General features: G+C 39.1%; 1 protein-coding gene across 1 annotated transcript in view; it reads right to left on the bottom strand.

Annotated features, from left to right (window-relative positions):
* The window catches only part of FBXL17 (F-box and leucine rich repeat protein 17), a 290,001-nt gene extending 264,297 nt beyond the window's left edge, over positions 1-25,704 (bottom strand). Inside the window, exons 1-4 of the mRNA XM_062600332.1 lie at positions 24,745-25,704; positions 13,018-13,140; positions 10,751-11,008; positions 9,793-9,924 (exon numbers count right to left, since the gene is read on the bottom strand). Of these exons, the coding sequence (XP_062456316.1) occupies positions 9,793-9,924; positions 10,751-11,008; positions 13,018-13,140; positions 24,745-25,485 (1,254 nt within the window). The 5' untranslated portion in view covers positions 25,486-25,704. The remainder of the gene's footprint in view (positions 1-9,792; positions 9,925-10,750; positions 11,009-13,017; positions 13,141-24,744) is intronic.
* Between the last annotated feature and the right edge of the window lie 1,409 nt (positions 25,705-27,113).

The following is a 27,113-nucleotide window of genomic DNA, read 5'->3' as shown; positions in this document are numbered from 1 at the left end:
GGAACAGGACAAAAACAGAAAGATTCTTGTCTGTCATTATTTTTACATAATCTTGTCTTTGTCCCATACAAATAAAAATAGATACAAATATACTTTTATCTTTGATGGATGTAAATTACCACCATTTTAGAATAATGACACTGACAGCTTTAAAGATTTGGTTCACAGCACCACACTCTTATAGTAAGAAGCATCACAGCTCACTGGGAGCAATATTATCAGTTTTGGCTTATTGCTTATCCTTAACTGAATGGCTGAAGGTTTTTACCAAGTACAACATAGGTCAAGATGATGACTTAACCAATGAAGAACTTCAAGTGATTCATCTGGAGTTTACCAGTATTCTCTTCTACCACAAGATATGGTTAGATTAAAAAAACCAAAACAACAAAAAAAGCTCCCCCAAAAAAATAAAGGAGGAAGTTTTTTGTTACAATTCAATTTAGATGATTTTAAACTAATATATCTATGAGCATGCCTTCTATTAAAACACATTTCAGGTTTTGTGAAAAATCTTTTTCATTCTATGATCAGAGAACTGTGTAATGATACTTGGTTACCACTGACCCAAGCGATAATTAAATACAGGTATTTCAAGCAATTAAAAAGGCTCCATATCCTGCTACCAATCCCTGGTCACCAAGCTTTTAATCAGATTAAAAGCTTAAGTAATTCAACAAAAATATAAGTGCCTACACTCTAGTTTAACTCAAGATTTATTATGCTTATTACATGATACATAAATCTACCCTACATAGACAAAATTAAATTTTTTGGTTAGTTCAATAACATCTAATCATTTTAGTAAGCAGATTGAGGCATAAATTTGTGTAAAATTTATTATTTACAGGAACCCAGGAAAAAATAATTTGACTGCATACATCCTTTTCAATAAAGCAGTTACATGTTATAACAAAGGTTTTATAGCTTCAGTAAAGTCCTTTTTGAAGTCAATGTGTTATTGCAACTTTCTATTAATTTGATTCTACTTGCATTCATTCTTTATACACAAAATGCTAACAAGTCAAATTAAACCAAATACCACAACAGCAAAGAAATTGTACAGTTGTCTGAGTTGAGCATTAATTACATTTTAACTTTGCATTTGCAGTTCAACAGAGTGCTTAATAAAGAAAACATTGCATGATCTAGAAATACCCTGTAAACAAGACTTGTTTCTGTAGTGCCATTGCTTTTCGTATATATTTAAGTTATATTACACAATGGCCCTTGATATCTATACAGAGAGCAAAACACACAACTTGCATTTAAAATTTGCACTTTGCTGTAATTTGCCTTCCTCCACCACCCCCACATTATCTCCATCCATTACATTTGGATTTTTAGTACCTCAAACGTAAGCATTGGACTCTCAATTACAGTACATTGTAAATTTGATATACAAGTTTACTAACATGCCTGTCATCCATGTGCAGGCATTAGCAGATATCTAAAATAAATAAATGCATTTGACTTTCTCTAAAACCATATGCAAAATCTATTATCTGTAATTTTCAAATGAATAATCATCTCTTATCATACTTAACTGTTGACCAAAATGTAGAAACAAGTTTCAGATCAGCCTTTTCTTAATTCCTATTTTATTTCATACCTCAATTTATTTTGTGATTACATTAATTTACAAGGTATATATTGAACATTTTTATGCGTATATGAAATATTGGTTGCAAACGGTACCATTAAATAACCTAAGAAATTAGCATTGATACAATTGCCTAATTTTATATAAAATCAAAAGGTTTTTAACTGTAAATTAGGTAGAACAATTAATCTACCACATATTACCTAACAAACAAAGTCCGAAAACATAATTAATGCAACAATACATATTACAACTCCTATTCTCAGTTGATTAATGAAAAAGTACATGATAAAAGACAGCTCACAGTAGCCAATAGTTGTTTAAAGACCTCAATAAATGCAGTATCTGCTAAAAAAAGTACAAAGCAGTTAACCATATAGCTGACCTTATTATTAAGCCATAGTACTTACATGTACAGTCAAGCATTTGAAAGTGGTATATACAACTAACTTGACAAGAAAATTGCAGTCTGCACACACACTTTGTTTCTGCATAGCATAAAGAAGCTACGCTAGTATGTATAAAAAGACTGAACTCAGGGATTGGCAATGGGACATGGAGCCATTCACTTCTACCAGGGGCCCAGGTCTGCGGTAACTGAAGTTACATCATTTGACAGATGCTCAGTAGTTTTTAAGTGAAATGAGTTGATGCTTTCAGTCCAGTTCCTGGTGCTTTTGTAATGTGGATATCTATCCGCTATCAAAAACGGTACTCCTGCTGGTAGCCACAGTAACGAATGAGTGAGCATGGAGACTGAACAAGCCTCTTAACCCTTGCTAGAGGTCCCTCTCTAGGTCAGGGTTTGCAGCACTTTGGTGGGGAAGTGTGGTGAAGCTTGTACTGCTGCTACTCACGCTGTACCTGTTTAGTGGACAAAAAGAGGACTTCAGTTTCCAGTGCTGTCAGTCTGAAGAGTTCACAAACACTGAATTCATCTTAAAATAAAAAATGTCTTTCACCTGTTTAAATACAAAGGTTGCTTATTAGAGACTTCAGATTTGGGAGGAGAAAGAGGAGAGAGAAATCAATGAATCAAATGAATCAAAGCATTGAAGAACATTAAGAAACTATCCTCCCCTCCACGCACACACACACACACACCAACAAAAACACAGTAATTCTTGAGTAAAAGCTTTTTAGTGGTCCAACAGAAATTAAACCTTCCTCCTGCAGAGATAAGGTGTCTTTTGAACACAACATAACATGGAAAAATACTTTTAATACTACTTAAGAGGAGATACTGCTTTTAAATCCAGAAATGAGTGTTAAGCATTAGGCAATAGTGTTACCTTTTAACAGGCTGCTAATTCACCTAACAGCAAGGGCTTAAACAGAATTAGTTTACGTCTCTGACACATGCCCCTAAAAAATAACTGGAACACTTGAGACAAAGTTATAATATTAAGAAACATACAACAGCAGTACGTAAAAATCCACACTATCAGATAACAGTGCATATAATTAGTTTGCTTCAGAAGTCTTAATTTTCAAAAGTAAAATTAAGGTTCTAATTTTCTAAAAATACTCTTGTCAGTACTTGGCCAGAAGTTTCCTAGGTTACATTCCTAAATGCACACCCTCAGAAAATGCATTCTCAGCCTTTAAGGAACCACAAGTTCAAAACTGCATTGTCATTGCCAAAAGATGATCTTATCTGGGAATAGGTAAGAAGCAAATGAAGCAATAATAATTGATTTCCTCCAAGATTTTCCTCAGAATCCTAGGTAGTGGTTAATTTCAACTCATTTACTTTATACCCAGTATATGTAGTACAGATATTCATTTCTATTAAATATGTTAAGCTATATGTAATATATACGCTAAGCTGTATTCCATTTTAAAAGAATAGAAAACTCTCTCAGTTGTCTTCTTCCTCTGTACTTACATTAATGAACCACACAAGAAAGCCTCTTCAAATACCTCAATAAGAGCACACATAACTACACTCTAAGAATCAAACACTATTTAGTTGAATGAGCTTTATTATACACTAGTTGCTAATATTCTGAAGGCATTTTAAAAAGTACTTAGATAGTGATCCTGGCAGTTGAATGGAAGACAAAACAGGGTACACAGCACCAGTATAATATGCAGGAGTTATCTGCTGTGCACTAGCGATTCATTATACCAAGGACCCAAAGACCTGTTACCACTAAACACAAAGTCAATACTGCCACCTAAAGGTGAATATGAAGTAATGTATTTCTTACTAAATTCTTCACAGAAACCTTTTAGTGAAAATAAGTCTGATACCTATAGAGAGGCATAAGCAAAATATTTATTTCAAAAAATAGATATTCATGCATAAGCATATATCTTGACTTTTTTTTTAAACTCAGCAAGAATGTTCTACCTTAAGAACAATATTACAAAAGAGAAACTGCTGAGCTTATTAAAAATGCAAGAACGGCTGTCAGCAAAAACAAGTTCAAATTTTTAGAAAGAAGGCAGTATTAGTTCAGTTTCCTGAAGGAATACTCAAATAACTTTATTGTGCTCCAGAAGTGAACAAACTGAGCATTTCAGAAGAGAAGCTTCCTGAAAGACTAACTTTCCAAGAGACTGCTTTTAATACTGAACAGATATCTCAGATTTCCCATGAAAGCGTATTTTTCCACATCTTAGTTAAGTTTTAGTACAGTAACTCAATACAGTTCCATTTTTAAAGCACTGAACATTATTTCTACAGTACATTAGTAGGTTTTTTAGTACTTAAGTACCATGCTTGCCAAATTAAAATACATGAGGGACTTTTTCATTATTTCTGAAGTCTACTAACCAATGTTATCTGCAAAGCATTTCCAAGTCAATTCTGTGAAACAGAAAGCTCCAATATAGTCCCCAACAGAAGATGAAGTATAATAGTCCAAAGAGATGATACTCAGCAGAGAGATCAATTGCAGAGTTGTTGTCATCCTCAGGATGTTTGCGTATGTTTTAACAAGTAAACGTGTCTTCTGTGTCTACAAAGAAAAACCAACACCACTCTTCTGGAAAACACAGGTTTTCAATAAACAAAATAACTGAAGGGAAAAAACTGGAACAACTACAGTTCTTTGCTACCTCAAAACAATTTAATAAACAAGTTATAAAGCATTTTGAAAAAGTATTTACAATGAAGGACAGAAAAAGCCTTTCTTGCTTTAAGAATCTTCTACTCAGAGAAATTTCAGAAGTTATATGAAAAAACTGTAATAATACATGGAATGGGAGGGAAGGAGAAGAGCACACGCTGCAGGAATACTTTTCCCAAAGCCTTTCTCATTTGCTTGCTGTCAACAGGAAACTTAGTTTAGTCTATATACTCTAAACTTCAGAAGTTTGCAACATCAAATGATGTACAGTTTATATGGCTTAGAATACTGACTTTTCCCCCCTCAAACAGTTTGCTTGGGTTAAACTCAGATTCTCTCTCCTCTCTACATGTATGCCCTGTTAAGATGTACAAAAGCCTCTGGGCAAACTGTTGAAGGATGTAGTTTATACCTGATGTGCAAGGAGGAGACAGAGAGAGGAACCCTGCTTTCCAAGCTCAGAAAGAAAAGGAAAAATGTCTCAGAGATGCACATAAGGCTGAGTGAGTGAGTCAGATTACACTGCACTGGGGTAGTTCAGAAAACTTGAAAAGTATGTCAATTTTGTCCTGTAGATTTTTACACTATGTTGATTCCAACCAATGCTTTAAACAGGTGAGTTTCTCCTTTGACATGAAATAAACTAAAACAAGAATTTTGGTCTTAACTCTTTTGTATTGAAAGTAGAAAAATACATCATTTTTCAAATATCTTGTACTATGGTTTAATTCAAACATTAATCTAAAACTCTACTCTGTATTAACCACTACAAACTGCAAAGTGAATACAATATAGAAGTTCTTATACATCAAGTAAAAAAAAAAAAAAAAGGAAAAAAAAAAAAAAGACAACCAAGTCAAAACTGTAGACATCTTGAAATGCAAAATGTTCTCTGCTCACAGTAGACTATTCCTGGGCAAAGTCAGGAGACAAACAAGGAAGAAGAAATGGGGTTAAGTTGCACCATAACTGCCTATATATTAAAAAAAAATAAAATAAAAAAAGTGTGTGTGGGTGATCAGAGGTAGGAATGCTGTCATCCTGTTACAACATTTAAAACCTCAATTCCATTTCCCTTCATCTTTAGGAGATTCCTTCTTCCTAATTCACACGCATTGCAGCATAAAAAAAACCCCAGACATTAGGGAGGTGGAAGCCTGCTACTTTTCAACAAAAAATGTTTTACAATTTTGGCTGTTATGGCACTAGGTTAAGGAAAAATTATTTTGAGGTGGGCTGCAAGGAGTAAGGAAGATCTGAAGTGTTCCCAGTCCTAGAACAAAGCCCCCAAAACCAGATCTACTCTAATCACAGTAACAGAAAATGGAGAGTTTACATACAACTTGTACAAAACTGCTTTTGTGGGCAAACCTTCCCTTTGGGAGCACTGCAGTCACTACTTCATCTCCATTCCCCTACAAAGGGGTCACAAAACCTTTAACACCTTTTAGAGCTCCATTCTTGTGGGGAAGCCTGCAATGTCAAGCAAAAGAAATGCTCTTGCAATTCAGGTAAAGTGCCTTTCCATTTCTCAGTTTAAATATTGCATATTCACATGCAGCAGTTCCTTGAGTTTTCTACCGAAATTAGGCACTGTTTCTTTGAGTTGGAGAAGTAAAAGACATTTGTGGAAGATGAAAAAAAAAGTTAACAACGGTATTAGTCAATTCATCTTCCACTAACTTCACATATTAATCATTCATAAGGGAAATGTGAAATTTGGCCTCAGAGAATTCAATTCCAGCCAATCCAATACAAACATGAGAAGTCCAACTAAACTCAAGCAAGAAGCTAGGAAGTTTCCTGTTTTCATCTGGACAGTTCCATAGTCTTACTTCATTTACACTGAATACCTGTGAGATGGTTAAAATATATCAGATTGCTTGGGAGCAGATACAGAAGGACACCTCAATGAGTTGGCACATCTCCAAACACCTGTAAAATTATTTTTGCTAGGTTCTCAACTTGGACAGGATGCTAGAGAAAGGATATAATTACTCACCTGTTCAAAAGACAGAAAAAGAGGTAAACATTTAAAGGGATTTAAATAAAGTATAAACGGTTATGCATACAACTATCTTGTGTTGTTAAATTAGACTTAGTGTTAGTTATACTTGTTCTCATATATCCTTTCCACCTCTATTTGTTACTTTCACTTATTACTATTAAATAATCAGCATTTCAAAGTAAGGGAAAAATAGATCCTTTCCTATTAAAGGCTTAGCATATTAAACCATCAAAACAAATTCTTCCTTCTCTCCTCCTGCTGCTCAGAAGGCTAATAATGGAGTTACCTAGCAACAGAAGAAGCAACTGAATTGTATTCACTGGCCCACGTTTTACTATAAAATAATACTCACAAAGGCATTATTTAGCTGCTGATCACCTCTATTAATATATTTTTGATGCATAAAAAAAAAACATTAGTCTGAGACAAGCCTACATGTAAACCCAGCCATCATGTACCACTTATAATGCACTACAGTTTGAAGCTAGTAGAAATTGCCTGTAAGATTCACGTATTCTGGAGCACCTCTGAAAAAATGGGACGAGGAGGAAAAAAAAGACAAACCCTGCAGACTTCATCTACAATATTTACAAGGAAAATACAGAAGATACTTAAAAGAGTGGTTGAAGGAGAGGAAACCCAACTTCTTCCTAGAGCAGACTGACAATCCACGAACTTCAACTACACAAACTACACACTAAAGAAATGAATGTCAAGTGCATTTTTATTGCCAAAGAATATTTTGATTTCAGAGAATGATTACTTGAAAACACACACATTTCCTCAACCCCCCTTCTCCACCAATACATTAGGAAATAAGAAGTGACAGAGCAAATACTAACAGTGGTTTTATTGCACAAGGCAGTCTTAAAAACAAAAATAACTCACGAAACTTGACACAGCAAACAATTGATCAGCATTTGTCACCAATCACTACTCCCCTTTAAGCTAATTCCATGCCATTAACCATTTCCGATCATTTATTTTAGAAGGTGAAAACTCTTATTTTACAACTGCCTGAAAACTTATAGTAAGTTGACTTGGTTGATACAAGATTATGCTTCCACTGTAGCAAGGTTTGAAAGTCCCCCATCCCTAAGAAAGAGAAAGGTTAGCAATTTTGTCATCTACCATAATCATCAGCAAGTACTACTTGCTTCTATATATTCACCATTGTAGAGTGCTTAAGAGCTTTATAATTTATTTCACATTTACATTTCTAGACTAAGATTCAAGAATTGTATTTGGATTTTATAAAGTCAAACCAATTTTTTTGCCATAAGTTTATTTTTCCTGATCATTAAGGTAGGGCAGAAAAATTAAATGAAAAAATAAAATTAAAAAAAATGAAAAGCTCATTCACAGAAAATTATGGAAAGGGTTAATTTTGATAACTTACTTGACAAAATTTCAAAAGTGATGAAAAAGTTTCCTGTTTGAGAGTACCTAGTTTTTTTCTAGTTCCACTTGAAAATTCAGTATTACATCTCCAACGATGGAAGTGACTAAAAAAAGCATTCCAGTGAAGAATACATTTCCTAGGCTATCTTAAAACCAAAGAAAGCATTTGCTATGTCTCATTTCAATTGTTAAGTTAAATTGCTTTTCAAACAGTAAAGCCACAGGATTTCTGAACGTTAGTAACTGGGATGTCAACTAGTTACGTTAAGATTTCATGTTATAAAGAGAGATTACAAACTTCATTAACAGCAACAATTGCAAGACATATATAATAAGGAAGGTCAAATTATAACCTTGCCCACATATTTTACAACAATCATGCACTTATGTAGTCATTTTTATATATATATATATATATACACACACAAGTATGTATTTATATGTATATATATACACACATACACACAGTCTTCATGCACAATTGCACAGCCTTTCATGTACAATTATGCAGACCTTGACACGCGAACAATTTTTTCTCTTATTACAAGATAATTAACCCTGTAGATTTCCCTATCTTTTTCCAGTTAATTTTTTCAGTATTATTTTTTCTTGCAGGCTTCTAAGAATGTTCAGTTCTCTTTTTTATTTAAGGGATTTTAAGGCATAAAGATAGATATTACAAGAATTTATTTTCACATTACTCAAGATTCCATTTTGCTACTATGAAAACAAAACAAAACAAAACAAAAAAAAAAAAAAAGAACAGCTACAGTCTTTTGTCTTTGAACTACTTCGAGATCTCCACTTTGGTCATCATCTCCTGTTTCTTAAATTCTTACCATTCTGATTAAAGCCAAAAGGGGGAGGGAGGTAAGCTAAATGAACTCTTCTGCATTAATATCTATTTCTCTATTTGAAGCTAAATATCAAACGGCTCAGAGTACAAAGTATGTTGTTTTCTTACAAACACAATTTATTTGTGCCAGGTCAGCAGTTTTTAAAGCATAGGTCACAACCCTGACATAAACTCAAAGATAAGAATTAAACCGCAAGCAAACTTTTGTACTTACAAAAATAAAAAGAAAATTTAACACACTATTCTAGTATACTATTTAGTAGATACTGGCTTTGAACATTAGAACCTGTCACTTCTGAGACTGCATATAATAATTAGGACACAAGAGACTTCTATTACTATTGAAAAAACCTCTCTCTTCTATCAGCATTAGCATTCTGCTATACTACTACATCCAGATGAGAAAGCAGCATATTTCAAGAAAAGAGTATCAGAACATTTTTTTTTTTGTAGTCAAGAACTTCACCTCCGAAAATATTTAACTTAAATAAATACTTTGTGCTGTAGAAAAACATATTGGTATAAACAAAAAATATATACACATTGTGCATGGACTTAGTCTTCTCCTACATAGACCAGACACCTCCGAAGCAATTACTTCTAAAATATTGTGTCAAAAAGCAAAAGTTAACATGCATCTGGAGTAGCATTAGTTTTACATATGCCGAGTTCTGAGCTACATCTGTAGAACCTAAATTCTTATACCTAGAAAATGTTAAGCCATTTGCCATCAAAGCAGCAGCTGTTCAGAAGAAAGTTTTAAGCAAACAAAGAACAAGAGAAAATTTTGACAATGAAAATGTTGTTGGGCTTGATGTGGCGGGGGGAAGAGAAGACATGTACTTACCAATTTGTTTTCTTGCATGTATATTCTTTGTAACTTCAGACAGCCTTTAGCTATAATGATCATTCCTTCATCTGAGATCTTGTAACATTGCCCAAAATGAATATCTTTCAATTCTCTGCACTTTGAACCCAGCTGCAATCAATGCAATCAAAGGAGATTAAGCAGATTACATTTTTAAAAAAAAACAAAATAGTAAACACATGCACACCACACACACACACACACAACAGGATTTGAGTGAACCATAAATTTCAGGAGTTAAGATTTGGGCATTTTCTTCTTCTTTAAAAAGCATCTTTGCTTGCAGGTTTTATCAGTACTATATATAAGCAAGAAAAACTATGATTATGGACATGGCAAAATGAAGTTTCTAACTACAGTCACCAAAAGAGGCTAAGAGCAGCACTTCAACAATCAATTTGTTTTATAGGGCATATCTAGTATGCACACCTGCATTCTAGACTGTGACAGCATATTTGATTTAACATAATTACTTCATAGTTTTGCCCTAGATGTTCTTTCAAGATAACAGAGATACCACTGATGAAACTTTCTCGCATGTCTAACAAATAACACAATCACTTTCTGCTTTCATGATGCAAGTAAGAGTTATTTTACCATAGGTTCCAAATAGAAACTAAGCACAAGAAAACTTGACAAACAGACAGAGGTGAATTGCAGCATGTCAAACTGGAAATTTTGTTATAAAAGAGATCATTTAATTCCTAGTTTAAAAAAAAAGGGGGGGAAAGAAAAGTATATACAATCTCTGCATGATAGTATTTATTGCACCAAGAAAATACATGGCCATAAACTTGGTTTTCGAAGTAGAAGAGATCATTTGATTTTAATTATATCCTAGAAAATGACATATGTTCTTCCACATCCCTCTTAGTAGTTGGTAAAAAAGTTGGAAAATATTAAATTTACAAAATAAATTTGTTGAATGGATAGTTACCTGCTTTAGGCCTTCATCAGTGAGTCTGTCTTGATTCCCTACATGTACTTTCTGAAGAAGAGGACACTGAGAGGCAACTGCAATAAGAGAGGTGTCAGAAAGCTGCTTACACCTGTAGGCAGTATACCTTAGGAGTCCAGGACATTTAAATGCTAATATGCATACTCCCGTATCCGATACATTGCGACAATCAGAAATATTGATTTCAGTAATATTCTGGCTTCTTGATGCTATCTTTTCCAGTAGTTCATCAGTAACCTGCAAACAAAATTCAAATACTGACATTTATTTTTTTTTCATAAACATCTGTGTTTCATTCACACAGAAACTACTATTTGCATGACATGTTTGCATAAACCAAGAGAATAAGAATTTACCCAACTAAGGTAACATTTACAGAGAAGTAAGAGGTTTGTCTTTCTCTGAAATGCAATGAATTTTTACTTAGGTTTTGCAATCATCCAAAACCAGGTGCAAACAATACACAGACAAATATTACAGTAAGGCAGGTAGCAACAGGCTTCTTAAAACCTGAAAGGGGGGCAGAGAGGGTGGAAGAGTAACCCAACATGTCATTGAACAGAAAAGAAGGGAAAGAAAAGGAGAAAAACATCACAAAAAGGGGGCGAGAGGAAAGGCGTAATTAAAAAAACAGAAGTTTCTTCCAGTTACTTGCTGCGTTAAAAATAGAATACTTGAATACTTTAAGCGTTAGCCTATGAAAGGCCATTAAATCAAAGATATATGCACTATTGCACACAGAACTCCTTTGAAGGATAAAATATCCCATCCACTTTTTAAACGATGCACACAGTAATTAACTAACATATCAACAATTTTAGAAGATGACAATCTTTTTTTTTTTTTATGAGTTAAAACAAAATAAAAAAACAAAATAAAAACAAATAGAATCCAGAGGTGACAAAACACAACACATATCCTTTCAATTGAGGAAGTTTTATTGCCTGCATAAAGTTTAGTTTCAAAAATCTAGAGGTGCTTTATGCTGAAATTTTTCCAACAAAACTACACAAGAACACTTATCTCCCACTTAGCATAGGTGAGATCTTACTTTAACCCTGAAGAAGGCAAGACAGAACAACATAAATCCCTCTGTTTTGATTTCTTACACAGTCCAGAAATAAACATTTTCTGTGTTGCACTCTGTTTTCCATTAATAGCAAGTCTAATCTCTTTTCTTGTTATTTCATCAGCCCAGCTGTTAGCTATAAAAACACAGAAACAGTAGAAATAGAAGTAGAAATAAAGCTAGGACTCAAGGCATCCTAGAAGAAAGACTGACTTGACACACAGCACTTGCACATTTTCAGTCTAGAGGTCTGTCAAGAAGACAAGATACCTCTTCTAGGTGTTATTTGGAGTCACTTCAGAAAAATCAGGTAGTCTGTCATGTTACTTTTCCAGAGTGGTTCAGAAACATGTTAAATAGTAACTCTATCAGGGAAGTAATTAAGTATGGTTTCCCATGAATTAGTGAACTGAAAATAGCATCTTACATGCATCCTTATGTCCAACATAGACCCTCAGAGAGTCCCATTTGAAGAAGCCACAATATGAATTAATCTTTCTCCTCTACACGCTATTTCCACGAAACGCTCAAGTAGCAAGTTAATAAGAAACCTAAAAGTAGTGGACAGTTTAGGTAACTTTTTCTAAAAAATTTTCCACGGGGGAAAGTTACACTAGCCTGAGATTGCTCAGGGTATCTCATTAAATACAATCCATGAATCTTAGAAAAATTTAGTTCTAGGATGAGCTACAGAACTCAGAAGACAGAACCTATCTAGCTGATGAATCCTACTAGGAAGAAGGAAAATAAAAGCTTGTCAAAGCAAACTGAGCAAAGACCAATTGGATGACTATTCTTCAAATTACAGCAGCCTTTAAAAAAAAAAAAAGTTCAAGTAGGTCTCTCAATGTAATAGATTTGATAGTTCTGATAAATGGAATCTCCACTATCTGATGAAGACCTGACACACACAATCTACAATCCATTTCAAACAGCACTTGTCCTCTCCCCATTTAACAAAGGCCATCAGTTCAAGTGCTAGACCAACTGTCACAGTTAACAACAGACATCATCTATATTCAAAAGAGTTAAACTAAGAGGTCAGATGTTTTCAGCCTCTAGTAGAAAAAAAAATTCTAAAAGCACTGAGGTCCTTGTAAGCTCCTTTTATTTGTCTTCCATCAAGAGTACAAATTCTGAGTCATCCAAACAGTTTTTCACAGTGAAGCCTTCATACCTGTTGACGACTACTGAGATCCAGCTGCTTCCAAAACTGAAAATCTAAACACAGGTCACGCCAATATTTACAGACTAAAGATGCTGAAAGGCAACGCTCATTCAAGGATAAATTGGAAAATATCTGTAAAGAAATGAAAAAGATAAATACATTTGTCAGATGAAGTAATCTTATTTGGAAGAGAATTACTTATTATTCAGTCTTGTATAAAGCAAAAAGATGTTAATATGCACTGTAACACACATTTCTAGAATTCGCCCCCATCGTGATTAGCCAAGGACAGTAACAAAAACCCACACTTCACAGCAGCTGACAAGTTAATAACAGTCACATCAGCAACAACAACAAAAAGAAACAGAATGTATCCTATGTAAATACTCATTTCTGACAGAATTTTACATGTGCTTCTGAGATAGTATACTTAAACTATTACAAATACAAGAATAATGGAAGCCCGTACCTGTCATTTACGAGCAGTAAAAAGCTATTTTCATTCCTAATCTGATGTACATAGAAAGACCTTTAAGATCTTTCACTTATTTTCAACTCAATTAAAAAAAAAAAAAAAAAAAAAAAAAAAAAAAAAAACGTTAAGGACACTAAAACACCGGTCTTGAGGGAAGTACGGCACAAAGGCACAAAGATCCGAAGATCAAATAAGTGTAATACAAGAAAATGAAGTGCAGCCTTAGCATTTTAGACCCTAAAGTTTTGAGTACTATAAGGCTACAGAAACCAGCAATCTGTGAAGAGCAAATAAACTGTAACTTTACAGCAGGCTCATATAAATTCTTGTTGCATGTGTTACATTCAGTCTTTCCTCAGAAGTACTATTATAAATTGATAAGAAAAGGTCTATCAAGAGCAAAATATGAAAGTACCTTGTAACCACAAAGGAACTTGAATTTACAGGTCAGACTAAAATGAAAAAGGCAAATACAGTATTAGGATGTCTACACTGAAGCACAGCTGCAAAATATGAGTTTCCCACTCAGCTGATGCCTTTGAAGTACTATGTAGAAGTACTACAGCCACTTGTGCTTCAAGAAAATAGGAATATATAGGAAAGGGTCTGTAGGAAAGCACTGAGGTCCAGAAAACATGAAAACATTCCAAGAAAAGATCTGGACCACAGGCCATCTGGCCTATGAAAAGGGATGGCAAAGGAGAAACAAAACAGAGAACACTGTTTTCACCATCTTCGTGGTGGATAGGACAGTCAGCCCCGAAAACTGTTAGGCTTCTAAACAAAGAATAATGAAGCATTAGACTATATCTAATAACTTACAGAATTCCCATCACTGGAAATGATGGAAATTTCCATCAGACAACCAACTGTCAGGAACAAGACAACCATAATTGCTCCTGTGTTCTAGGGGCTAGTTTAAATTAGCAGTTTTAAATCTGTATACTCCTATTGAAAAAAACTCTTGTAGGGAAAGGGAGTTGACTGACTGCTAAGAGAACTGCAAGAGATTACTGGGGGTGGGGGAGGGAACCTCCTTCAAATATATGTGAGATTCACTGTTTCCACCTTTTTTTCTGTCTCCAAAAGTATCACGTCCTATGTAAGAGTCCTCAGAGTGCTGAAGGATTCTGCCTGAAGGATTCCCTTTTCTCCTGCAAGCCCCTGACTGACCATTACCAGAGCCAGCTGAGGCTTTTTGTTAGGGAATCAGCTCAGCTTGGGCAGGCTGAAATGCTAGTGGAAACAGTCAACATCCATTTCCTCCCTGCAGTTCTTTGCATTGGTGACTCCACTTCCAAGGGCAGAGCAAGGAGATGGCTGTGAATGGCATCCAAAAAAATTCCATCTCCTTGAAGGAAAAAGCACTAAATAAGTGATGACTTGGCAAGAGATCTGACATTCCTACTACACCCGTGTAGTTTAAGCCATTAGACACTAAATGTTGTTAAATATATTTTTATATATGTGTGTGTGTGTGTGTGTGTGTGTATGTGTGTATCACTGTTGGAGACAAGACTTCAGTATCTTTTTGACTACTCTCAGCAATACTAAGCTATTAAAACAACAGGAAACTTTGGAGTTCCTACCACTGGTACAAAACAAAACCGATCTTTTGTTACAAAAATCTCAGAAGAGAACAAGGCTATCTGACGCATGTTATGTTCAGATGGATATCAGACTTGCCTGAGATTACTAGAGATGCTGAGGCTGGCATTACAGAACAACTGATACTAGCCAATCTTTGTTATGAATGGGAAATAAATATTCTCATTTCTGGAAATAACAAACTCACATCAAAAAATGAGAGTGTGCAGTTCTTAAACAAGAACACAGAAAGTATAAAAAAGGCAAAATAGTTGTTAATCTAACTGCAACTGTACATACAAAAGCTCAAAATCATATTTTTCTTTAAATTACCAGGTTACCAAAGCTGAAAATTCTCACAAATGACAGAAGACTTGTTGCTAACTCCAGCAAGAGATGTAGCAATAGCATTGCTGAATGAAAAGAAGCCAGTTTGACTCAATACATGACACAGACTATATTTCTGCAAAATTCTGTTGAAATAAATGATCGAAAGCATTCAAGGTCGCATTTTAGTCCTTGCTGTACATAACTTCAGCAGTAAGGAGTCCAGAGCTGTTAGCAATTGACTTTTATTAGAGAAAGTGGGATGAGGAAGAACAGTTGTCGATATAGGTGTTAAACTTGAAGTTCCAGCACAGGTACATAAGAAGTGGCACAAATGGTACACATCCAGTAACAAAGCCTTGCTGTTCTGTTTGTCAAAGTTACTACCAAAAAAAGTATTTTGAATACTGCTGTGAAAAATAGTTTCTCTTCAGATCTCGTAGTTGTTAAAAAAAACATTGCTGAACTATAGTAAATAGAATTTATTAGAAAAAACTGTATGCATTCTAGCTGCTGGCATACTGTGTCACCAACAAATCTTGTGCGTGCTCAGAATCTTCCTTTAAAGGGACTACCTTGGTTGCTAGTTAAAATACCACATTACTGCATGAAGTGCTACAACTCATGTTCATGACTAGCACCATTTAATTCAGTTTCAGTTTTCATTCTGCAAGTGTAAACCGACAATGTGGCAGCTTACTTCCTCTATTTACAAGCTGTTTTCTAATACCTAAATCTGTACAAATAAGGAAGAAAAACAAAAGCATTCCTACCTCAAGTCTTTTCACTAAACTCCCACCTGTGAAAGGTAACTTTCTTTTCTTCTTTTTTTTTGGGGGGGGGGGGGGGGGGAGAAGGGGGGAAAGGTAGAAAGTTCTCCAGTTAAAATAATTCCTCAAATTTACCCACGTATGCTTGTATGCCCAAAACTCACATTCTTCCCCCCTCACTCATACTCCTAACCCTACATCACCCCCAGCTCAGAGATTGGCATATCCTTCAGCTAATCAGAAAGAGAATACAAGTTAAGTAAAGTAATTTCTAGATGCATTTCTAGAGAAAGCACCCTCTGCACTGAATTTCAGTGCAAACAGACAGGCTATTCAGTAAAACTGGAACACTCAACCAGCCTTTAACCATCTCTAAGGGTAAATCAACAGAAAGCCCAAAATGCTTATAACCTGACTTAATTCAAGGACTGTATGTATCTCCTAATCTCTGACTTAATTGTCAGCTCTCAAAAATTAGTATTGAAGAATCTTTTCAAAAATACAGAAATGTATTTTACCACAGAAAAATTTATTTCTCATAACTTTACCCTGGAAACAGCCAAGGTATTCTGATGAGTATTTTCAAAATATTTAAACTAGGGCGGGGAGTGGGGAGTGGAGAACCCCCCACGCACACACACGCACAACCCCCTCTTAGCCACTTTCAGCGTAAGTTCCTAATATAGATGACAGTGCCTCCTGCTTCACTTCTCCAAGCAATAGTTAAAATGAGTGGGTTTTCCTTCACCTTCAGTAGATGAAAAGGATTTTCCAGAGCCCCAAGCCACACCCTATTTAGTCCTAATTCACCCACTAAGGTTCATCACTGACACTCTTATTAGAGCTGCAAGATAGAGTCAGTTCACTAAGAGTCAAGTTCTTCAAAATAACTTTTCACAGCTTCATTAATGACTATAATGGAAAGAAAAAAAAAATCTAAAAACAATGTCTGGAACAATAAAAGTCTACCTGCAGACATATCTAATAGTTACAGTTACATGGCACTCAGTTTCCTCAATTCAACAGTTCAGTTTTATTTCCTTGACACATACAACCATACAACCTCCTCCCACAAAGGAAATTCACAAGTTATCAAACCTTTAAGCAACAAAATGCAGCTAACTCCAAAATATCATCTCCGGTGTATTCATGCACATCTGCAACAATCCACAATTTTGGACCAGATGATGGCTCAATTGATTTTAAACCAGCGAAGTCCTTGCATAACATACTTCAGACTGTCAAAATCCAGTGTCTGACCAAAGTTTTGGTGTTTTTTCTCCTCCATTCTTTTTTAAATAAATATTTTGTAAGAAAACAGATGGGGAAGGAAGGAAGAAACAACTCAAGAATATTACTGAAGGGTCCAACTAGAAACGTTAGAAATAAAAACTCTTATGTGCAACTGTCACCTTTACCACGGAGTTCCTATATGAAACACTCAGGGTACTAGAACCTTAACACTTCCTCACTGTTTCTCCACAGATACCTTTAAAAGTATGTTAGATATTTCAAGGCTGAGCATCCAAAATGCCCTACTGAGTACAAATGAGAATGAGAATGTTTAGCATTTTAAAAGGAACAAGAATAAAAGAGGAGAAACTATAAATATCCCTTCTGAAACACTAAGGATAGAATTTAAATATCACATTTACATGCATTAAGCTTGACTAACATATCCATAATATCCACAACTCAATAATTTTGGCCTTAATTCATGCTTCCCAAAGAAGTTCAGTCAAGTGGAAGATACCTAAATGCACTTCTTAACAAAGCAAATCATGACAAGTCACAAGAACCAGGAAGATTAGTAGGAAAAAAGTATAATGCTACAAATCCCTCATATGCTTGATGACACAATACTCTCAGCACCAAGATTTCCAAAAATAAAAACTTCACACTGCAAAAATATGAATTAAACAGAATTCAAGTAAGAATTTAAGTTATCAGAAGACAATCATGCTTTTACAATAAATGATTCTTAACACAAAACAAGAAGTTAGAATTATTGTGCCCATGGAATAGAGAGGCTTGTGCTTTGAGAACAGGAGCAAGAAAATTTAGTGGAGTACTAATATCATTATTTAAAGATGTTAACTGTAAGAGTAAGCTACCAACTTTAAGACAGACAAGACATTACAGACCATAGGTCCTAATGCAGAAACAGATTTTAAAAGGCCACCCATCAGCAATTCCTCTCCACTATTGTTCCATCTAAACAGAAAAGTAAATATATTTGTAAATACAGCATTCTTTTCTCACTAGAAATCTTTTCTATCTGAGAAAAATAAGTAGCTATGTAATTATTTCCATTATGTTGTATCAATTACATCTGTTTTGAAGACAGAAAGATCATGCTATTAACAACAATATATATAGAGAATATTAAAACATAAACTGAAAACATGGAGGCAAACATTTCATGATATTCTTCATCTTGGTGTCTAATTAATGTGCTATAGTAAGTCTTGGAAAGTTGCCCATTGTTTCACCTACTGGGTAAAAGTTGTTTAAGCAACTAATTTAAGTTTCATTATCAAAAATAATTCTTAAGAATCACTCAATTAAAGGAACATACTTAGTATGAGATTTTACTGTGAACTGCATTTGTGAACTGCACAGACATACATGTTTATACTCCGTCTTATGCTTATGAAGCAGTTTGCTCCATTACATTTCAGAAAGCAAAAGAATAACATCTCACCAAGAGACTCATTCAGGAAAAAGGAATATTTATTTTCCTTTAATACCCATACATAAAATCAACGGAATACGGAGGAAAAAAAAGAACGACTCACGAAAATCTGAATAAATCAAAGTGATAAGCACTCAAGGAACACACTTCAGAGAGGATTTTTTGCCCCCCCCCCCCTTTTTTTTTAATTTATCTCCATATACCCATAAAATGGATCAAGTTTAAAAGGCTAACAAAGGGACCAACAAAAGTGTGAGCCTGGAAAAGCAATGATGTGATTTCACAACACACCTCAGCTGTTCTTAGGGCAGCAGGAGCAGTTCTACCCTTTCCCCACTCCTGGCTCCCCTCACACTGGATTTAGTGACTGTGCTCAGAAAAGTCATTTCAGGCAGCTGATCCTGAAGAAGCCTTGCAGTGCTAGGTTTGCACCAGATCAGCCAGCTGAACCAACCTGCTCTGCAACTGCGTGATCACTACACAGAGACAAAGGAAGCAGCAGGAACATGCAGCCAGAGGTTACAAAAGGCGGAGAGACACTGCCCTTAGCAGCTACTTGCTAACAGATTGGCTTAGTTGTAATGCAAAAACCAACTTTAATTTCCATCTCTAAGACATGAATAGGAGATGCTGATACACGGCTTCAAGCCTTTCCTGTTACTGGAGAGAAAGTGTTCTGACTAACATGCAGAGACATCTCAGCTTGAAGGAGCTGATGAAGCTCAGCTACCCAGATTCCCAGCCTCTGACACTGTCCTCACTAAAAGCCATCTGAGCTGCTCGTGAATCACCGCAGCAGTTTACAATTGGAGCACAGTAAGTCATACCAAAATCTAGGAAGGACCAAATAAGTCAAGCACCCTGAACAAAAGGTGAATAAATAGGAAATGGGAACAAACGTTAAATTAATTTACTCTGCATTTGAATACCCTAAGACTTCTAATCTATTAACTTTTTTCCATTAAATAATAGATAGTACACAGGGAGTAAAGGAGAAGTGGTAGACACCTGGCTTCAGGAAAAGCAGAAATTTCAAACCAAGACTTCTGTCTCTTCCATCCATACATAACTCCATAACACGGAAACCTACATGTTTACATGAAAGCCACCTTATTTTATTTCTATTTTTTAAACACATACCTGCAGAAAGCAAAATACCTTTTTTTTTTTTTTTTTTTAATAATTCTGCAACAAATCACAAAACGTATCAGGACATCTTTTAGAACTTTACCATTGACAGTAACGTTCATAATACTATCTTTGCTTTTGTTACCAGTATACGGGCACCTCTCCTCCATAACAATCTCAACAATTCACACAGTACTAGCAGTGAAAAGTTAAAGCTGGTTCATTTCCCTATTGTAATAACAGGGTAACAGTGAACTTCAAGAGAACAAATCAGTCTTACTCATACATTTAACTCTCTGTAACAGCCTCAAAGCAGGGAAAATCTTTTTAATTCTTCCTAGTGCTATAACTAAAAATACAGTCTGAAACAATTCCAGACCAGGGAACCTGAGTGCAACTGAAATACGTATTTCTGGTCTTTTCAGGTATAAGCTTAGTACAAATAGATGCCAGTGTCCAGGAGTCAACTGACCAGCTACATCTAAGAGCTTTGGTTTTAAATCAAACCCTCTCAATATTGCTCTGATAACTTTAAATTCAGTGCTAGTAATTTAGCATCAACATTAACAAAACAAACATGTAAAAGCAGTTATTACAGCAAGGAAAGCATGAGAAAAGTGGTAAAAAAGGATTCACAGTGTGGGAGAGGAAGGAATCAAGAAGAGGAATCAGTAATGCCCCAAATAACAACAATATATTTATGAAAACCAAAATAACCAAAAATATACTTTTTCATTCATTGTACATAAGCTCTAAGTTGAAAATGACAGTGTATCTGCTTCAGAGAGAATAACATGCATTCATAGTTTATAAAAATAGAAGTAGCAAAATGACAGACAACCTCAGAAAGGTCATCTAGTCTAGAGCTTTTTTCTGCTCTGAAGCAAGTTCAAGCACACCTAAAACAATTCTGATAACCAATAAGGACATCCCACTTTTTTTCCTCCTTTTTTTTTTTTTTTTTTTTTTTTTTAAGACCCAAACACCCACATACTCATATAACCTAAGAGACAGGAAGTAATCTTTGCCAAAGACTGAAATGTTCTTGCACAGTGTTACTTCCCACAAACCTCATTTAAATCTCCTACATCAAGTTAAGCTTTTTCTTTCTTGTTGTATCACAAAGGACAGGAAACACAGATAAACCTTTTATCAGTTTTCTCATACCAGAGGTGTGCACCTGATCTCAGTTTTCTTTCTCTAGATGAAACAAAGCTGTCAAAGTATTGTCATAGGTCATATTTTCACATCCTCTAGCTCTCCTTCAATTCCTCTCCAATTTGCCTGTGGGATTTTTAAGGAGAGTCCAGTGCACACAACCTCACACAGTACTGCAAGCAAAGGCTTGGCAAGTATCAAGCAGATCAAAACTTCCTTTCTGCATCCTATATACCCAGCTCCTTTTCCTACAGATCAAAAAGGAAGACTTATGTGTTTGAACTGGTATTGCTAAACTCAATCAGCCTGGTGGACCACTTTACACGAGTACCTTCTTTGCAATGCTGCTGTTTAATCAATAGAGTTAAGAGATACAAAAAGGCATTTCTACTTGGCAATTACATCTTAAAATCAACACTGTGAAAGTCAATATAGACAGCTCTAAACCTATTTATCATATTTTGAGTTCTAATCATATCCTCTAATATGTCTGCATCCCTTCAGTTTGGCACCTTCCCCAAGTTTCAGAATACTCTTCATTAAAGATGTCCTCCATTTCCTCAGCCAAGTCATAGATAAAATACAAACAGTTGGGATCATAGCAGTTTTTCTGGATGTATTATAACCCCCTTGACAGATTCTCCTGGTCTGAGAGACAAATATTAACAACTCCTCTGTATTTTCCCCTTCCACATACTTTTATTTTGGTTTCATCTCAATTATGCTTCCTAAATTAAGTACAGAAATAACACAAAGAAACATGACAAAGACTCTACTAACGAGAAGCTATGCCACGCAGTCTTCTGATACACAAAAAGGCAGTTACTTTTCTGAGTATCAAACCAACAAGGTTTTATTAGGTATTTGTTTTCATCACTTGCAGTTGTTTCTCATCATCCTATTATCCTCTAGGTCAAAGGTTCTCAAGCTGAGAAACCCAGACCTACTCCCAACCAGAATTTAGTGCTGAATGAACATCAAAGTATCTCATTAGAACAAAGTGGTAAACCAGGATCTGCAGCCAGTGAAATGGTAAATGGCAAGGAATAGCAATATATGGCAAAAAGTGCTGTGAATTTGTCTTACGTGCTTACATATGGATCTTTGTAATTGCTTGCTCCCGTATCTGTCTAGGCTACAGTCAGGATGACTAATCTATAAATTCCTTAGTTCCTCCCAGCTTTTAAAGAGAATGGACTGAAATTACCCACTTCAGATCTGTGACACCTCACCCTTATCTACAAAGCTTAAAGATGAAATTTCGCTCTCTCTGTAATATTTTTGATGCATCTTTTAGTAACCAAATGAAAAGCAAAACAGTTTATAAACATTTAATGGAACAGCTGAACAAGATGAGATTAACTAGCATATTGCACGCTACAAACTTCCTGAGGTCAGCAGTGTCCAACTGATGATCCACAGGTCAAGCTCAGTCTGACAACAACTGTCGGAACAAAACACAGCTCAAGCAGTCACTGGCCACTTATGATTTAGGAGTTCCTACAAAGTTTCATTCAAGAGACAGAAAATAGCAGGTTTGTCTCCTGCTAACACACAGACAATGCTAGCAAAACCACAGTTGCTGCTGTGCTAGAGCCATCGCAGCAGGAGGTCACAGAGGCAGAGGTCGAAGTCAAGGAAGGAAACGTGGCTATCAAACCTGGATCTAACCCCTGAAACTACTGAGGTTAGACTATCTTGGCCTAATAGTTTATCAAAAATTCAGGATGTGTGTCCCATCTTTCAATAGAAAAATGGCACCTTTGGAGAAAGGACTATGTTTGAAACATTACATCTGTGCTAAAGGCCAATGTATTAAAGCCTTTAAGCACTTGTATGAAGAAAATTGTTCAGAAACCTGAAGTTAAAGGCCCTGTAACAGAGTAGGGTAAGAAAGCAGACTAAAAAAAACCCACACATTTCTAGTTAATGATTGAAAGAAAGATTAAAAAAAAAGTTTGATTAGGCTGGTTCTAACTTCTGGAGTTAAAGATGAGCTTATGACTCCAGCAGTCACAAGTTAATTAACATTAGGGGGTGCAGGGAAAAAAAGTTAAAAATATCTTGGAAGTAGAAATACAAATACAATCTATTATGTCAATATCGAGTAGAAAATTATTTGGAAAAACATTTAAAGAAGTCCAAAAGCGAGATGGCATGACATATCTTGCCTATTAGAAGAACTGCTTTACACCTGAGTTATGAGACTGCTCTTTTTAGAAAAGTGAAACTGAGAAAGTACCAAAATAAACAGATCAAATTAATCACACCTATGACCAAAAGAAAGAAAAAAAAAATACAAGTCATACCTTGTAAGAAATAAGGTTTAATAATCAAGTTACTCTGGTTTCAAATCCTAATCAAACAGATTATCAAGAATAATGTGATCTTAAATTAACATCGGCAAAATGATGAATCTCTTTTTCACGTAGCAAAGTTTCAATCTTGCAATTTCAGAATAGACTAGTAAGATTAGCGAATGCTTAAACACATGAACAAACAGGAACCTCAAAACTGCATCAATTACATCTGATGAACCCAAGGCCCATAAAATGGGAGGCGAGTTAAGCAGATCACTGCTAACGAAAAGAGTAGAGGACCTCCATTGGATGCTGGGGCTGTACAACTAGCAGGTCACCAGGAACAGGTTTGGATGGACAGACACACACCCGCACACTCCTCCATTAGCACACCAAGCTCTGAGATTAGCCGTCTGACCCTAGAGTAAAACTGTCATAATATGCCATACCCTATTTCCCAAAATAAAACAAAAATGCAACTAACTACAAAAAGGGATTCAGTTCCATGCACTCACTCTTTCAGCTGAAGCTCAGATGAAGAGAGCCAGTATACTAACTAGACTGACAATTCAGCTTAAAATGAAAGCTCACTTTCAAAAGTACAAGAGAACAAATTTAAAAAAAAAAAAAAAGAAAAAAAGAAGATAGCAATAGAGATAGGAAACAAAGTGCGAGCGTACTTTGAAGATACAAAATCAGAGATTAAGAATTCAGTTCTGGCTGACATAGGCTATGAGATCAGTAAAACCAAAGTTGATTTATGGTAGAGACTAATATAGAAAAGCTTTTAATGCCGGTTAAAAATAGTTTAGTTTATAATCTACAGTTCTGGTCTACACAGGCGCACCCACTGCAATGGTTATCTACCTCTCCCCTCTCTTAAACAGCTAACCTAGTACTTCGTCATCGACGCTGAACAAGTAGGTACAGCCATGCAGTACAGCACACAGTGCAGCTGAAGGAGATGTCACGCAGTTCAGACACGAGCTGGAACATTTCCGCGGCGCGCTCCAGAGCGGAAGGCCGCGCCTGCCCTCAGCTCGGGTTAGGGCCCCCGCTGCCGTCGTCCCCGCCACCCAGCCCGCTCTCCAGGCGCGGCGCGCAGCGGCCCCTCGCCTCACCGCCGCCCTCTCGGTGCTGCCGGCCGCGGCGGGCCCCGCGGCGCCCGCCCCCCCCGGGCTCGCCGGAAGGCGCCTCCGAGCCCCGCAGCCCGCCCGGGGGCGGCGACCCTCGCGCGGGGCCACCCCGCGGCCGCGCCGCCCCCCCGGCCGCGGCCCCTGCGCCCGCCCCACCCACCTTGAGGAGGATGGAGGGCGGCAGCTGGTTGATGTCGGGGGCCGGCGGCGGCAGCGGCTCCCGGCAGCAGTCCCCGGGCTGCTCCAGCGGCTCCTCGCAGCCCGCCTCGCTGCTCCTCTCCTTCTCGCCCTCGTCCGGCGCCGGCGGCGAGGCGGGCTGCCCGCCGCTGCCGCTCTCGCCGGCGGGGCCCCGGGCCGGCGCGCCCCCGCCGCCAGCCGCGCAGTCGGCGGCGGAGGGCAGGGCGCAGGGCTGCGGCTCCGCCGGGCACTGGCAGGCGGCGGCCTCGGGCTCCGCGGCGGCCCCGCAGCGCGGCTGCTTGCAAGGGGGGCAGGCGGGCAGGCCGGTCCCCTTGCGCTTGCACACCATCTCGGAGGCGACCTCGCCGGGCGGCCTGGCCGGCCCCAGGAGGCTCCGCACCGGCGAGGGCAGCAGGCCCGAGAGCAGCAGGCGCTGGCAGCGGCCCCGCGGCTCCCAGGCGGCGGGCGGGAGGCGGAGCAGGCGGCGGGCGGCGCGCTGCTCCGCGGCGCCGAGGGCCGCGTAGGGCGGCGGCGGCAGCAGGGGGTCCCTGCCGGGCAGCGGCTGCTCGGGGGCGGGCGGGCTGGCGCTGTGCACGATGAAGCAGAGCATGCAGGGCCCGCGCAGGAAGCAGCTCCGGCTCCGCGGCGGCACCTTCCTCCGCCGGCAGCGGCGGCCCCTCTCCCGGCTTAGGCTGGCTGCCTCCTTGGAAAGCAGGTGGCCCATATAGGAGACGAGGGGGCAGGGGAGCGCCTGGCTGCGGCCGCGGCCGCCGCCGCCCTGGCGGGAGGGCCCGCGGGGGTGTCACCTGCGGGCGGCGGCGGGGACGGGTGCTGTCATGCTGCCGGCGCGGACGGCCCGGCAGGTGGCGGCGACCGTGGGGCGGCGGCGCGGCTGGTTCCGGGACATGGAGCCGGGAGAAGCTTCCGCTACCGCCGCCCTGACCTCTCCCGAGGGACGGGAGGAGGCGGCGCCCGGCGGTGCTGCCGCCAGCGGCGGGCTGTGGAGCCGGCGGCCGGGAGGATGCGCGGGCGCGCACCCTGCGCGCTCCGCAGCGCCCTGAGGCCGCGCCACCAGCCGCGGCCCCGGGCGCCCCCGGCGGGGGGCGGAGCACGGCCGAGCCGCCTTGCGCCGGCGCGGGCCGCTAACGGCCGAGCCCTTTCGCGAGGGGGCCGCTAACGGCCGCCCGCCTCGCGGGGGGGCCGCTAACGGCCGAGCCCTTTCGCGAGGGCGCCGCTAACGGCCGCCCGCCTCGCGGGGGGGGGCCGCTAACGGCCGAGCCCTTTCGCGAGGGCGCCGCTAACGGCCGCCCGCCTCGCGGGGGGGGGCCGCTAACGGCCGAGCCCTTTCGCGAGGGCGCCGCTAACGGCCGCCCGCCTCGCGGGGGGGCCGCTAACGGCCGAGCCCTTTCGCGAGGGCGCCGCTAACGGCCGCCCGCCTCGCGGGGGGGCCGCTAACGGCCGAGCCCTTTCGCGAGGGCGCCGCTAACGGCCGCCCGCCTCGCGGGGGGGCCGCTAACGGCCGAGCCCTTTCGCGAGGGGGCCGCTAACGGCCGCCCGCCTCGCGGGGGGGCCGCTAACGGCCGAGCCCTTTCGCGAGGGCGCCGCTAACGGCCGAGCCCTTTCGCGGGGGGGCCGCTAACGGCCGAGCCCTTTCTCGAGGGCGCCGCTAACGGCCGCCCGCCTCGCGGGGGGGCCGCTAACGGCCGCCGCACGTCACCCCCCTGCCCGGCTCCGTGCGTCTAACCGCAGGTTGTGTGCGCGTGCACCTCTGTGTAAATACACCGTGCCGGGTATGTAAATACACGTCAATAGGAACGAATGTATACTGCCACACGAATATCGGCGTGCTTCTGCCCCATGGTGCCTGCTGTACCTAGTATCACACTTGGTGGAGGCGTTACTGTAACAAAATACACTTAGAGGTGTATAGGTACTCGTGCAATACTGGTTGTTGAGCCTCCATGCAATAGTATGTTAGCTACCCCCAATTTTTTTTACTTTTTTATTTATTCTTTTTTAGTGCTTAAAGAGTTTGGGGGAGAAATTTGTAATGCCAGCAGGGAAAGGCAATGGGCCTCCTGCCTACAGGAGTCAGCCTAAATGTGCCTGTGCAAGACTGCAGATGGGCTTTTGCAGTGGCACGTTAACACGTGCTCCAAGTTTTTGTCTTCAGAAAAGATGGCTTCTACTTCAGCCCCTCCCTCCCTCCCAGCTAATTCATTTTTTCACTGCTTTAAATCATCGTCTGATGAGAACCAAGGCCTAGACGTGGCCTCCGTCCGTGTACGCTCTGCTCACGTCTGGCTCAACTGTATGTCTGTCTCTCATTGCTCAGTAGTGCATAAATCTTTG

This window comes from Rhea pennata, chromosome Z (assembly GCF_028389875.1).
Source record: "Rhea pennata isolate bPtePen1 chromosome Z, bPtePen1.pri, whole genome shotgun sequence".
NCBI classification, from domain to species: domain Eukaryota; kingdom Metazoa; phylum Chordata; class Aves; order Rheiformes; family Rheidae; genus Rhea; species Rhea pennata.
This window is presented reverse-complemented; position numbering and strand designations above follow the sequence as displayed.